This window comes from Xenopus laevis, chromosome 9_10L (assembly GCF_017654675.1).
Source record: "Xenopus laevis strain J_2021 chromosome 9_10L, Xenopus_laevis_v10.1, whole genome shotgun sequence".
Taxonomy (NCBI): Eukaryota; Metazoa; Chordata; class Amphibia; order Anura; family Pipidae; genus Xenopus; species Xenopus laevis.
The window spans coordinates 25,236,004-25,250,455 of record NC_054387.1 but is presented as its reverse complement, the minus strand read 5'-3'; the positions used below and the strand labels follow the sequence as shown (position 1 = coordinate 25,250,455).

Here is a 14,452-nt window from a genome sequence, read left to right as displayed (position 1 = left end):
CCATGGGTGAACACGAGTGAGATGGAAAGAACTACTGGTAAATAGAGCATTAGAAAGATTATTTTATGATCCCCCTTATATGTATACATAGTTATCATATCACCCCTTAAGCGCCTCTTCTCCAGCTTGAACATTCCCAATTTGCCCAGTCTTTCCTCATAGCTAAGATTTTCCATACCTTTTATCAGCTTAGTTGCCCTTCTCTGGACCCTCTCTAATTCAGTAATGTCCTTTTTGAGCACTGGAGACCAAAACTGTACAGCATGTTCTAGATGGGGCCTTACTAGTGCTCTATAAAGTGGAAGAATGACCCCTACCTGCCGTGAATCAAAGCCCCTTTTAATACAGTTTAAAACTTTATTTCTCTTTATGCTGCTGACTGACATTGTTTGCTACAGCTAAGTTTATCACCTACAAGGACCCCAAGGTCCTTTTCCATAATGGAAATGCTGTCTTCTTAACGTTGCTCGTGGCACAGGTAAAAAAAATTGTAACCTTGGAAGTCCTCGCCCTCAACTTAACACCTAGTTTTTTAAAATCATTTTTAAAGATAACTTTGTCATTGGTACCTATGTGTGCCAAGACTGCCGGGTCTTCCTCAGCCCCTCCCAATAATCTGTCCACTCGTTCCACCACATGGAACATGGTCATTGTCTTGTTGGAATATCCAACCCAGCGTAACTTGACCTTTGTGACTGATGCTTGAACATTATCCTGAAGAATTTGTTAATATTGAATTCATCCGACCCTCAACTTTAACAAGGACCCCAGTCCCTGAACTAGCCACACAGCCCCACACCATGATGGAACCTCCACCAAATTTGACAGTAGGTGGCAGGTGTTTTTCTTGGAATGCAGTGTTCTTCTTCCGCCATGCTTTTTGTAATGACCAAATAACTACATTTTTGTCTCATCAGTCCAAAGCACTTCGTTCCAAAATGACTGTGGCTTGTCTAAATGAGCTTTTGCATGCAACAAACAACTCTGTTTGTGGCGTGAGTGCAAGAAAGCCCAATACAGAAATGTGCTCAAATCCTATCGCCTTTCTATATTGATTATTAACATGCATGCTTAATGCCTGCAGCGCTCACCCCTTTACCTATGAGTATGTGTGGGATCACATGAAACACGTTAGCAAGATTGTCTGGTAATAAAAACTGTTTCACTTCACCACGGTCTACTGATCTGTTGGGTGCACGCCGTAAGGGTATCGGGTGAGTGCAGAAAGGGCTTCTTTCTCATCACCCTGCCATGCAGATATTTTTTGTACAAATTGGGCTGGATTGTAGAACAATGTACAGATACACCATCTGCAGCAAGATGTTCTTGCAGGTCTGTAAACATTCTCACAATCCTCTGCATATGTCGCCCCTGTATTTTTTTTTTTTTTGGCCTGCCAGACCTGGGTTTTACAGCAACTGTGCCTGTGGCCTTCTGTTTGCTGATTATATTCTTTACAGTTGAAACTGACAGTATAAACCTCTGAGATAGCTTTTTGTAGCCTTCCCCTAAACCTTGATACTGAACAATCTTTGTTTTCAGACCTTTTGTGAGTTGCTTTGAGGACCCCATGCTGTCACTCTTCAGAGGAGAGAACTGAAGCACAACTTGCAATTGGCCATCTAAAATATCTTTTCTCATGATTGGACACACCTGCCTATGAAGTTCAAGGCTTAACAAGCTAATCCAACCAATTTGTTGTTGGTATTGAGCAGTTACATGCATTCAAATGAGCAAAATTACAAAGGTACCCAAATGTTTGCACAGCCAGTTCTTCACATTTGGTTTAATTCCATACAACTGAATACTGCTTCACTTTCTTTGTTCATAAAACACCCCAGATGTTTCTGGGAAATGAAAGTTATGCCACTGTTGTCTTTTTGTTGAAAGTGGAATTATTATGCAGGCTGAGAAGGGTTCCCAAATTGTTAAATATGATTGTATATGCTGGGCCTGTTCAGGCTGATCCAATAGAAATCTGGCTGGTGCCAGATATCTGTCAGGTAGGAAGTCAAGCAGGGCCCCATTTATGAACAGATAAACTGCCAACTTGGTCTTGAGGGTCCAAATCGGAAGATTAAATCTTACCATGTTGGACCTTCTTAAAAGACTCTTCACACATATAATATAGGGATGTAGATGGATTTTAAGAAAAAGTAGCAATATCATTTTGTTTCTCTATGAAGGTCGGCTGGATATTTACTGACCTGGTTTCTGAAGACACAAGGAAAGGTACAGTCCGTTACAGTAGGAATAAGGTAAGACCAAGCTCTGTCTCTTCTTTTTTTAATTTTAATATACATTGTAAATTTTGCACCAACAGTGAGCATTTCTTTTTTTTTTTTACCGTAGGATACATATTTTCTAAGTGCTGAAGAGTGCATTACAGCTGGCTATTTTCAGAACAAATATCCAAACCTGTGTCGCTTGTCACCAGATGGACATTTTGGTTCAAAATTTGTGACAGTGGTAGCAACAGGTAGGGTTCTGCCCAGTTTTTTACCCTAGTTCAGTCCACTGTTTAAAAGATTTCACTGTGAACCAGCTGCAGTGCTACCAACAGGGCCGCCATCAGAAATCACGGGGCCCTGTACAGCAAAATTTCTGGGCCCCCCGGTCCCCGCCCACCCCCAAGGCCCACCGCAGATCCCGCCCACACCACAGTAAAATGTCCACAAAGACACAACTGCTTAAAATGCTAAACCCCCCCACTCACAAGTTATAAAAAGCCATTGGTGGTCAGGGCCCCCTTATAATTTAAAAAATAAAAAAATTGGCGTCAGGGCTCCCACATAAAAGTTTTTTAAAAAAACATAAGTGGTCAGGGCCCCCCCATAAGTTAAAAAAAAAACTATTGGCACCAGGGGCCCCATAAATGTTTTTTAAAAAAGCATTGGTGGTCAGGCCCCCCCTATAAGTTAAAAAAAAAACTATTGGCACCAGGGGCCCCATAAATGTTTTTTAAAAAAGCATTGGTGGTCAGGACCCCTCCTATAAGTTAAACAAAAAAAACTATTGGCACCAGGGGCCCCGTAAACGTTTTTCTAAAAAAACATTGGTGGTCAGGGCCCCCCCATAAATTAAAAAAAAAAACTATCAGTGCCAGGGGGCCCCCTACAAAAAAAAATCATTGTATAAGTGGGCATTGCACACACTGTATATAACAGGATCCAGGTTTCTACTGATACCAGCACTAGGCAAACTCTGTACACAGGGTCTGTGGTAGCTAAATATATCACACTACAAAGAGTCATAGTTAGGCAAATATTAAGCACAACATACACAGCACTGCTTTGTCTCTCTCGTGTTCTGTTTCTCTGCAAGCTCCAGGATGCTGCCACTCAGCTCTCTCTGTGCCATAGAGAAAAGAGCCCAAAGAGGAACCGTGTGCTTACAGGGGCGGGACATAAGGAAAGGAGACGCTGTCATTAGCTGAAAAGCACTGGGGCAGGGCGAGGAGTTAGGGATCGTCTGCCAATTTCATACTGCTAATGAAAACTTCAGTTGTGCATTGTGTCACAGCTTGAAATTGAGTTTACTGATCGTGGAATTTGCAGATAATCCCTAACTTTGCACTTCTCCACATACAATTTTCGGCGCGACTTCGGGTCTTCAGCACAGCCGGGCCCCCCTTCAGCCCCGGGCCCGGTACAGGTGTACCCCCCTGATGGCGGCCCTGGCTACAAACATAGAAATTATACCAGATATGCATGACTTGTGCTATTCTTACTCTTTAGGAGGACCAGATAACCAAGTACACTTTGAAGGATATCAGGTGTCTAACCAGTGCATGGCACTTGTACGGGATGAATGCTTCCTGCCCTGCAGAGATGCTCCTGAGTTGGGTTATGCTAAAGAGTCCAGCAGTGAGCAATATGTACCAGATGTTTTTTACAAGGTCAGTGCTCCTTAACCATGTAATTCTTTACAGAGCATGCTTGTTCCAATGTAAGCAAAGCATTGAAGGATTAGTTCAGCATGAAAATAAAAACTGGTTAAATATAATATACTTAGTTAGCCAATTGATCTTCAGCATGCAGCTCAGATTCAAAAGCAACAAATATGACCCATGTGGCCCCCCTTCAAGTCTCTAATTGGTTACTGCCTGGTAACCAGTCAGTGGACACCAAGAGCGTTGAAAAGCAGGAAGTTGGGTTCTGTTATGTTAGACATCCAGACACTCCAGTCTTTATTCTAGGGATGCACCGAATCCACTATTTTGGATTCGGCCGAATCTTGTGAAAGATTCGCCCGAATACCGAACCGAATCTGAACCCTAATTTGCATATGTAAATTAGGGGTGGGAAAACATATTTTACTTCCTTGTTTTTTGACAAAAAGTCACGCAATTTCTCTCCCCGTCCCTAATTTGCATATGCGGATTCGGTTCGGCCTGGCAGAAGGATTCGCCCGAATCCTGCTGAAAAAGGCCGAATCCTGGATTCGGTGCATCCCTACTTTATACATTACATATTTGGCTACATAGTAACATAGTAACATAGTAAGTAAGGTTGAAAAAAGACACATGTCCATCGAGTTCAACCTTTTTTTTTTTTGTTTATTAACTACCTATCTGCCAGTTGATCCAGAGGAAGGCAAAAAACCCATCTGAAGCCTCTCCAATTTGCCTTAGAGGGGGAAAAATTCCTTCCTGACTCCAAAATGGCAATCGGACTAGTCCCTGGATCAACTTGGACTATGAGCTATTTCCCATAACCCTGTATTCCCTTACTTGCTAAAAAGCCATCCAACCCCTTCTTAAAGCTATCTAATGTATCAGCCTGTACAACTGATTCAGGGAGAGAATTCCACATCTTCACAGCTCTCACTGTAAAAAACCCTTGCCGAATATTTATGCGGAACCTCTTTTCTTCTAATCGGAATGGGTGACCTCGTGTCAGCTGGAAAGACCTACTGGTAAATAAAGCATTAGAGAGATATTTATACATAGTCATCATATCACCCCTTAAGCGCCTCTTCTCCAGCGTGAACATCTCCAATTTGGCCAGTCTTTCCTCATAGCTAAGATTTTCAATACCTTTTACCAGCTTAGTTGCCCTTCTTTGTACCCTCTCTAATACAATAATGTCCTGTTTGAGTGATGGAGACCAAAACTGTACGGCATATTCTAGATGGGGCCTTACAAGTGCTCTATACAGTGGAAGAATGACCCCCTCCTCCCGTGACTCTATGCCCCTTTTAATACAGCTCAAGACCTTATTTGCCCTTGATGCTGCTGACTGGCATTGCTTGCTACAGCCAAGTTTATCATCTACAAGGACTCCAAGGTCCTTTTCCATAATGGATTTGCCTAGTGCAGTCCCATTAAGGGTATAAGTGGCTTGGATATTTTTACATCCCAGGTGCATGACTTTACATTTATCAACATTGAATCTCATTTGCCACTTAGCTGCCCAGATTGCCAGTTTGTCAAGATCCTGTTGCAAGGATGCCACATCCTGGATGGAATTAATTGGGCTGGATAATTTTGTGTCATCTGCAAACACTGATACATTACTTACAACACCCTCCCCTAAGTCATTAATGAACAAGTTAAATAAAAGTGGACCCAATACTGAGCCCTGGGGGACCCCACTAAGAACCTTACTCCAAGTAGAGAATGTCCCATTAACAACCACCCTCTGTACCCGATCCTGTAGCCAGTTTCCTATCCACGTGCAAACGACTTCATTAAGCCCAACAGACCTTAGTTTAGAAAGCAGTCGTTTGTGGGGCACAGTATCAAACGCTTTGGCAAAATCCAAATAGATCACATCTACTGCCCCCCCACTATCCAGAATCTTACTTACCACATCATAAAATGCAATCAAATTCGTCTGACATGACCTATCCTTCATAAAGCCATGCTGATTGTTGCTCATAATGCCATTCATTAGGACAAAATTTTGAATGTGATCCCTTAACAAGCCTTCAAATAATTTGCCCACCACAGATGTCAAGCTTACTGGCCTATAATTGCCAGGCTTAGATCGTAATCCCTTTTTAAATATTGGAATAACATCAGCTTTTCTCCAATCCATAGGCACCATACCAGATGACAGTGAATCTGAGAAAATCAGAAATAAGGGCTGGTCTAAAACTGAACTAAGCTCTCTTAGAACCCGGGGGTGTATGCCATCAGGCCCTGGAGCCTTGTTTACATTAATTTGTATTAAAGCTTTTTGAATCATATCCTGAGTCAGCCACTGACTAGATTGAGCTGAACCATTCGTGCAGTTATTAAGTGAGCCTGTGAACCCAGACTCCTCTATTGTATACACTGAAGAAAAGAACTGATTTAACACATTTGCCTTATCTGTATCTGTTACAACCATACTGGTAGCATTATTTAATGGAGCAACACTCTCAACCTGCATCTTTTTACTATTAATATATTTAAAAAACTTTTTAGAGTTAGTTTTCACCTCCACCGCAATTAACTCTTCATTTCTTTTCTTAGCCTTCCGGATTGCTGATTTACAACATTTATTACAGTGTTTATATTCATTAAATGCAGCTTCTGTCCCTACAGATTTGTAGTTTTTAAATGCCTTTCTCTTCTTTCCCATTAACATCTTTACCTCTGTATTAAGCCACACAGGATGATTCTTAGAGCTTCTACGTTTAGTCCTTAAGGGAATAAATTGAGAACAGTAATGATTTAATATCATTTTAAAGGACAACCATTTCTGTTCTGTGTTTTTAGCTGAAAACCTAATGCCCCAATCAATGCTCTGTAGGGCAGCCCTCAAGGCACTAAAATTAGCTTTGGCAAAATTCATGGTTTTTTGTTGCCCCAGTATATTTTTGTTTTTTGCACCAGACATTAAAAGATATAACATTATGGTCACTATTACCCAGGGGTTCAATGACTTGCACATTTGCTATAAGTTCTGGGTCATTTGAGATCACTAAATCAAGAATAGCATTTTTTCTGGTAGGCTCCTCAACAACCTGTGCTAAAAAATTGTCGTGCAATAAATTTATAAACTTGTTCCCATTAACTGATCTAGCAGTACCGTTGCTCCAGTCAATATCTGGGTAATTAAAATCCCCCATTATCATTACTTTACCTAAACTAGCAGCCTTTTCTATTTGCATTAGGAGCTTTGTCTCTTCCTCCTCACTTACATTAGGGGGTCTATAGCATACTCCTACAATTAATTTGCTGGATTCTTTACAATTGGTGAAGAACTCCACCCATACGACTTCTGGCCCCTCATTTTCTAACATAACCTCCTCCTTTATATGAGCTTTTAAATCCTGCCTAACATACAGACATACCCCTCCTCCTTTTCTATTGCCTCTGTCCCTCCGAAACAAAGTATAACCACTGATATTTACTGCCCAGTCATGCGACTCATTCAGCCATGTTTCGGCCACACCAATCACATCATATTTTCCTTCCATCACCAGCAGCTCCAGCTCTCCCATTTTACCAGTCAGACTTCTTGCATTTGTAAACATACATTTAATACTGGCACCATATTGAACATATGACATGTGGTCCTCCCTATCCTTAACAGTATCCCCAGCCAAATCTCCTCCCCCATTTTCCCTTTCTTTGCCCACTATCTCATCTAACCTGTCTACCACTGAATCTTTTACTGAACCCTCCCCCCCCCCACACCTAGTTTAAAATCTCCTCCAACCCTCTAGCCATCTTCTCTCCCAAAACAGCTGCCCCATCATCATTGAGGTGCAGCCCATCCCTAGCAAAGAGCCTGTAGCCGACTGAAAAATCAGCCAGTTCTCCAAAAACCCAAAACCCTCCTCCCTACACCAATCTTTCAGCCACGCATTAATCTCCCTACGCTCCCGCTGTCTCCTTAGCGTTGCTCGTGGCTCAGGTAATATCTCTGAGAAAATTACCTTGGAAGTCCTCGCCCTCAGCTTTGAACCTAGTTTTTTAAAATCATTTTTGAGGACTTCACCACCTCCTCTAACTTTGTCATTGGTACCTATGTGTACCAAGACCGCTGGGTCTTCCCCAGCCCCTCCCAATAATCTGTCAACTCGTTCCACCACATGCCGAACCCTAGCACCAGGCAAGCAGCAGACTGTTCGGCATGTAGGGGCCTTGCGACAGATTACCCTATCCACCTTTCTAATAATTGAATCCCCTATAACTAGAACCTGCCTTTCCTTCCTTGCACTCCCCCCACCACCCGTATTAGAGCCACTGCCTCCCGGGGTGCTCCGAGAGTCAGCCTGCTCCATACACGCCAGTTCGGAGTTTTCCTCCCCAGCATCTTCAGCCAAAACGGCGAATTTGCTGTTTTGGACAAACTGTGGACCAGCCCCCCTACTCTTCTGTCCCCTACTTCCCCTCTTGACTGTCACAAACCTTCCTCCCTCATTAGCCTCCACTGCCCCTTCTCCTCCCCCCACTCCACTAGCCCCTGCCAGTGGTTGCTCTGCGAGCCTCCTTTCCTCCCCCTCATTTGCCGATGCTCTCAGTGCTGCAAGTTCACCCCTTAGAGTCTGCAGCTCAGATTCCAAGATGAAAACCCACCGACATCTCTCACATGTAAATACTGCATGGAACTGCTGCTCCAACACCACATACATGTGACAAGACACACACTGAGTAATACCAGCAAACCCACTCATATTTACACTGGGTACTTACAGTCTCCCAAATGTAATTCCTCACCAACACCTTTTCAGTTTTAAACGCCTTAAGGTTTTTAACGCTGCTTAACACTTAATTCACATGCAACACTTCGATCACATGCAACACTCGCTAAGCAGCTCCCACGCTCGCTTTGCCTTAACAAGTGTAAGGTTTCAACCAGAGCACTCAAAGCCTGTTCAGAATTTACCTAATTAACCCCTCCCCCTTAATTAGAAGAAAGAGGGAAAGGAGAAAAAAAAATGCTATTTGCTACCAGCAGTAAATAAAAACCCTTATTAACTTTTTTTTTTTATGTTCCCCTTAGACCTCTAAAGCTAAAACACAAAAAGAAAGTAAATGCACTTAATGTATCAACTAGTTTACCCCAAAGAGAGAAAAGAAAAAGCTGTTTGTCTCAGTCAGATAACTCACATAACACACAGCAGTCAGTTATTTGCACTTACTCCCTCCTTGCACCCAGCACTCCCAGCATGCACAGCAAACACCAACGCCTTAAGGTTTTTAACGCTGCTTAACACTTAATTCACATGCAACACTTTGATCACATGCAACACTCGCTAAGCAGCTCCCACACTTGCTTTGCCTTAACAAGTGTAAGGTTTCAACCTAACTAACTATATTAGAAAATGTTTTATTTTGCACAGCCTATCTATGTCTTATGTCTTCCTGTCCAGTCAATTTAGTTGTCCAGTGAATCAGTACCCAGGGGTTTCCTTGTCTCATTAGGGCATAGGCAAGGGCACTTAAAAACCTCTAATTCTCATTCCCCGTGAAACCCTGGAATTTATGTTTAGACCCTACATTTATATTGACTGCGTTGGACCACACCACAGGAGATACAGCTCTACAAGTATCTATATGAGCATAAAGATCTGAGTGAAAAGCATTGTTTCAAATATTATTTACAAATGAACTGCTACAGAATTGGATACATTGTTGCATTTGCATTCCCTCTGTGAGCATTTCTAGTTAACCAGTTCAGGTGCCAGACACATGTGTTATAAAACTTAACTCTTAATAGTATTCTTATAAAACCACGCTGCCAAGTACAATAGACTCACTGCTATTTCAATTCATAAGTACTGCTGGACCATGTCCATAAAAACCACAATTAATTAAAACCAACAAAAGGTGGAACAGCAATGTAGTTTAACTGGTAAAGTCAAATATAATTAATGTAATACATTAAGTAATGAGGGTGTAGATCAGTTGCCTGATACCTTTTCTATATCATCACTTGCGGGCTCCCACCTTTCTCAGTCTGGGTGAAAATAAGGAAGCTTGCCTCTCACCACTTGTTATGCCCTATAAGGGTATTTAACTCCAGTTGAGTACAACACAAGTTTCAGGAAGTAAAGTAGCAGCCCAATTGCCGGAATTAGTGATCAAACACCCTTCCCCTCCCTTCCAATCATCCCCCGTGAAAGCTTCCTATCTATGTGGGGAACGAGTGGGAGCTAGTCCCTGCCTGCCGCCCACCTATGCCGCCCAACGCGTTTTGCCACTACCACGGCTTTTTAAGGGGCATAAGTACCAGGCGCCGTTTAAAAATCCGGTTTAAATAGGTATTCCGGTCCTTGTGTATGATTGACAAGTTCGGCTAGCCCTGTCGCGTCACTTCCACCACAACGTGTCTCATCCAGGAGAAATTGTTGCCAGTTCTGGCGCTGCCTTGTGACTGCGCATGTGTTTGCCCTCACTGTTCACAAGTGGATGAATCCATTTCTGCCTCACGATATCGAGCACAAACAGATGGATTAAGAAGTCGCTTTCAACATTGCAGAGGGTCTAGGTTTTCAGACACCTAAATTAGGAATTCTTGGCACATAATGGTGTCTATGTGAATCTCATTATGTTTACGTTGCCTGATAGTAAAAGTGCACATTATATCTATACATTTATAAATACGTTACATACAGTGCCCTGTAAAAACTTAATTATGACTTTTCTGCTATGTGTTTGGACTGGTCTGTTACTGGCTGACACTTTATTTCCAGCACACCTATGCCAAATGATAATTAAATAAATTACATCCACATGAATGCTGTTTTTATTGAAAAAAGTAATGAAATTAATTATAGTTATAATTCAATTATTTATTATTATTATTATTATTATTATTATTGATAAACTATTATAATATTTATAGAAAGGGTCTAAATGTGAAGCCTTCATTTAGGCCAAACGGACATTTACTGTTTAACCAATAGATCCATTGGGCTTGGCACTGTAGTAATTTCCTATCAATGTCTCCAATTCTTGTAGTTGATTTTAAATGTTCAACGGCAGTGAATTTTATTTGGTCAGTATTTCCATTTTGGAATTCATTGATATGATTTGCAACTGTTTTTCTTTTATTTCTTACATCTCCGAGAATTCTTCTTCTAAATTCTATTATGGTTTGCCTACATAGAGTTTGCCACATTCACATTTCATGGCATATATTACTCCAGTGGTTTTACAGTTAATATATTAATTTATGCTATATTCCATGATGTCCATTCTCCCAATAAATGTGGTGGTTTTCCCAATAAATGGACAGGCTTGGCAGTTCCCACATATATATATATATAGCAGCCCTTATTTCTATTAGAGAGCCATGTAGAATTAGTTGGATGACTGTAGTGGCTCTGTATCAAACTATCTTGTAATTTTTGTTGCGTCTAAATGTGATTAGGGGATTTTTGCCTATAACCCCTCTTAAATGTAAGTCTTGTTCCAAAATGTGCCAATGTTTATTCAGAATATTATGTATTGCCTTATGTTCCCTGGTATAATCGCCAATTATTCTAACTTGTTTATTTGCATTTTCGGTGCTTGAAGTTTGTATTTTTTGGGACAAGAAGGGTGTTCCTTTCAGCTTCTAAGGCTCTCTTATAGTCCGTTTTTAGACAGTTATGGCTGTATCCCCACTCTCTAAATCTTTCATATAGTTTTTTTGGTCTCCATTTAAAATCACTTGTCGTACTGCATAATCTCCTTACTCGTAAAATACTGTCCAATTGGTATACTCTTTATCAGATTTGTGGGATGCTGACTGTTTGCATGTAATAGATTGTTGGTAGCTGTCTTTTTCCTATACACCAAGGTATAGACATTGTTATTAACATCACGGAAAATTTTTATATCCAAGAAATTAACTGTATCATAATTCATTTATGCTGTTACTTTCATATTAATTGTGTTCATATTAAGTTTGGCCACAAATGCAAAGATTTTTGTGCCTAACTAATGACCCCACAAAAATGTTTCAATCTGAACTACTTGTAATATTAAACAAAGGTAGAGACATGAATCTAATTAGCAAAGATGAATTTATGTTTATGAAGGTGAAGTCACCGGTAATACCCACCTTCTACACAATCCCAAAAATTCACCACCAAGGGCGCCCCATTGTATGAGATATTGGCAGTCTGAACCATCAAGTGTGTATGTTGACCAAATATTAAAACCTTTTGTTTCAAGTTTACCATAATTTGTACAGGACTCCATGGATGCATTACAATATCTAGAAGGATAACATTTAGTGATGAACATTTCTTGGCATGCTTAGATGTCGAATCACTATATAAAAGCATCCTACATGAAATTGGCCTTCAAGCCATGAAAGACACACTAAACCGGAGTAGCCAAAAAAACAGTGAACATAATAATTGTGTTATTGAGTTATTAGAATTCATACTTAAAACACAATTGTTTTACTTGAAACGGGAAATACTACCACCAGATAAGGGGAGTTGCCATGGTAGTACCTGTGCCCCCACATACGCTAACACCTATTTGGGGTGGTGGTAGGGAAATTTAGTTTTTAGTGATGATTTTTTGGAATATGCAGAACACATCCCTCTATGGCTATGCTACATAGATGATGTAGTATTGATATGGTCAGGCACTGAAATACAATTCTTCGAATTTGTGGCCAAACTTAATATGAACACAATTAAAATGAAAGTAACAGCAGAAATGAATCATGCTACAAGGTTGGAGACATTGATAGGAAATTGCTACAGTGCGAAGCCCAATGGATCTACCGTATTGGTTAAACAGTAAATGTCTGTTTGGCCTAAATGAAGGCTTCACATTTAGCCCCTTTCTATAAATATAATAGTTTATCAATAATAATAATAAATAATTGAAGTATAACTATAATTGATTTCATTACTTTTTTCAATAAAAACTAAATTCACGTGGATGTAATTTATTTATTTATCATTTGGCATCGGTTTGCTGGAAATAAAGTGTCAGCTAGTAACAGACCAGATCAAAAACATTGCAGAAAAGGCATAATTATGTTTTTTTACAGGGCACTAATGTGGGATTTAATTCTTTGTATGTAACGTATTGATATATGTATAGATATAATGAGCACTTTTACTATCAGGCAACATAAACATAATGAGATTCACATAGGCACCAATATGTGCTAAGAATTCCTAATTTAGGTGTCTGAAAACCTAGACCCTCTGCAATGTTGAAAGCGACTTCTAATCCATTTGTTTGCACTCGATATTGTAAGGCAGAAACGGATTCATCCACTTGCGAACAGTAAGGGCAAACGCATGCGCAGTCACAAGGCAGAGCCAGAACTGGCAACAATCTCTCCTGCCTGAGACACGATGCAGCGGAAGTGACGTGACTGGTCAATCTAAACATTTATAATAATGTATATTGAAAGAAAAGAAGTGAATAATTTGATAAAACGAAATAGAGCAAAGAAAGACTATTCATGAGAAAGTAAAGAAAAGAAGTGAATAATTTGATAAAATTAAATAGAGGAAAGAAAGAATAATTGAGAGAAATCATATTGAAAAATAGAAGAACGTTCTTCCTAAAGTTTTTTATCACACAATAAAAAGCTTATACAAAAAAAGTATAATTAAATGATAAACCTCTCCATATATGGTGACATGCAGTACTGTTGGGTTTTTAGTGAAATAAACTTAAATAGATAATTTTTAACTTTTTCATTGATGGTTTTAAATGATTTAAATAAAAATGTATTTTTTTAATTGCCAACTAGGGGTCACTTGAACAATGTGTATCAAAGAACAGCTGTGTGCAATGAAATGGTAACCTATGTTTAAGGGATTTGATCCCGAAACGCATTAGGTGTTGTCCAGCAACCTACTATATTAAACGGTCCAGAAGTGCCATCTATGTCGAGTTTCGTTAGTGGATATAGTGAGGACACTGGAGACTGAGCACCTTGCAGGGGGAGAAACGAGCGGTGAGCTTGAGCGGTCTCTTCCTTCTTTTGTGTTCATATGCAATGTTGAAAGCGACTTCCTAATCCATCCATTTGCGTTTGATATTGTAAGGCAGAAACGGATTCATCCACTTGCGAACAGTGAGGGCAAACACATGCGCAGTCACAAGGCAGAGCCAGAACTGGCAATGATCTCTCCTGCCTGAGACACGCGTCGGTGGAAGTGAAGCGACAGGGCTGGGCGAACTTGTCAATCATACACAAGGAACGGCATACCTATTTAAACCGGATTTTTACACGCACCTGGTACTTATGCCCCTGAAGAAGCCCTGTTAGCTGCGAAGCGCGTTGGGTGGCATAGGGGGACGGTGGGTGACTAGCTCTCACTCGTTCCCCACATATATAGCTAGCTTTCACGGGGGATGAAGGGAGGGGAAAGGTGTTTGATCACTAATTCCGGCAATTGGGCTGCTACTTTACTTCCTGAAACTTGTGTTGTACTCACCAGCTGAGTGTGCACTGTCTTGTCCTGTCCCTGCACTGTGCTGACCTTTCTTGCAGGAGTTGCATATTTTTGCACTTGCACTTTTTGTCCGTTGTCCGGTGCA

General features: G+C 40.6%; 1 protein-coding gene across 2 annotated transcripts in view; it reads left to right on the top strand.

Annotated features, from left to right (window-relative positions):
• Positions 1-14,452, top strand: part of nploc4.L (NPL4 homolog, ubiquitin recognition factor L homeolog) — a 91,413-nt gene that overhangs the window by 42,358 nt on the left and 34,603 nt on the right. For both annotated transcript variants that reach the window (NM_001094645.1, XM_018234516.2), the window contains 3 exon segments: positions 2,187-2,258; positions 2,353-2,479; positions 3,738-3,898. In NM_001094645.1, coding sequence (NP_001088114.1) covers positions 2,187-2,258; positions 2,353-2,479; positions 3,738-3,898 — 360 coding nt within the window.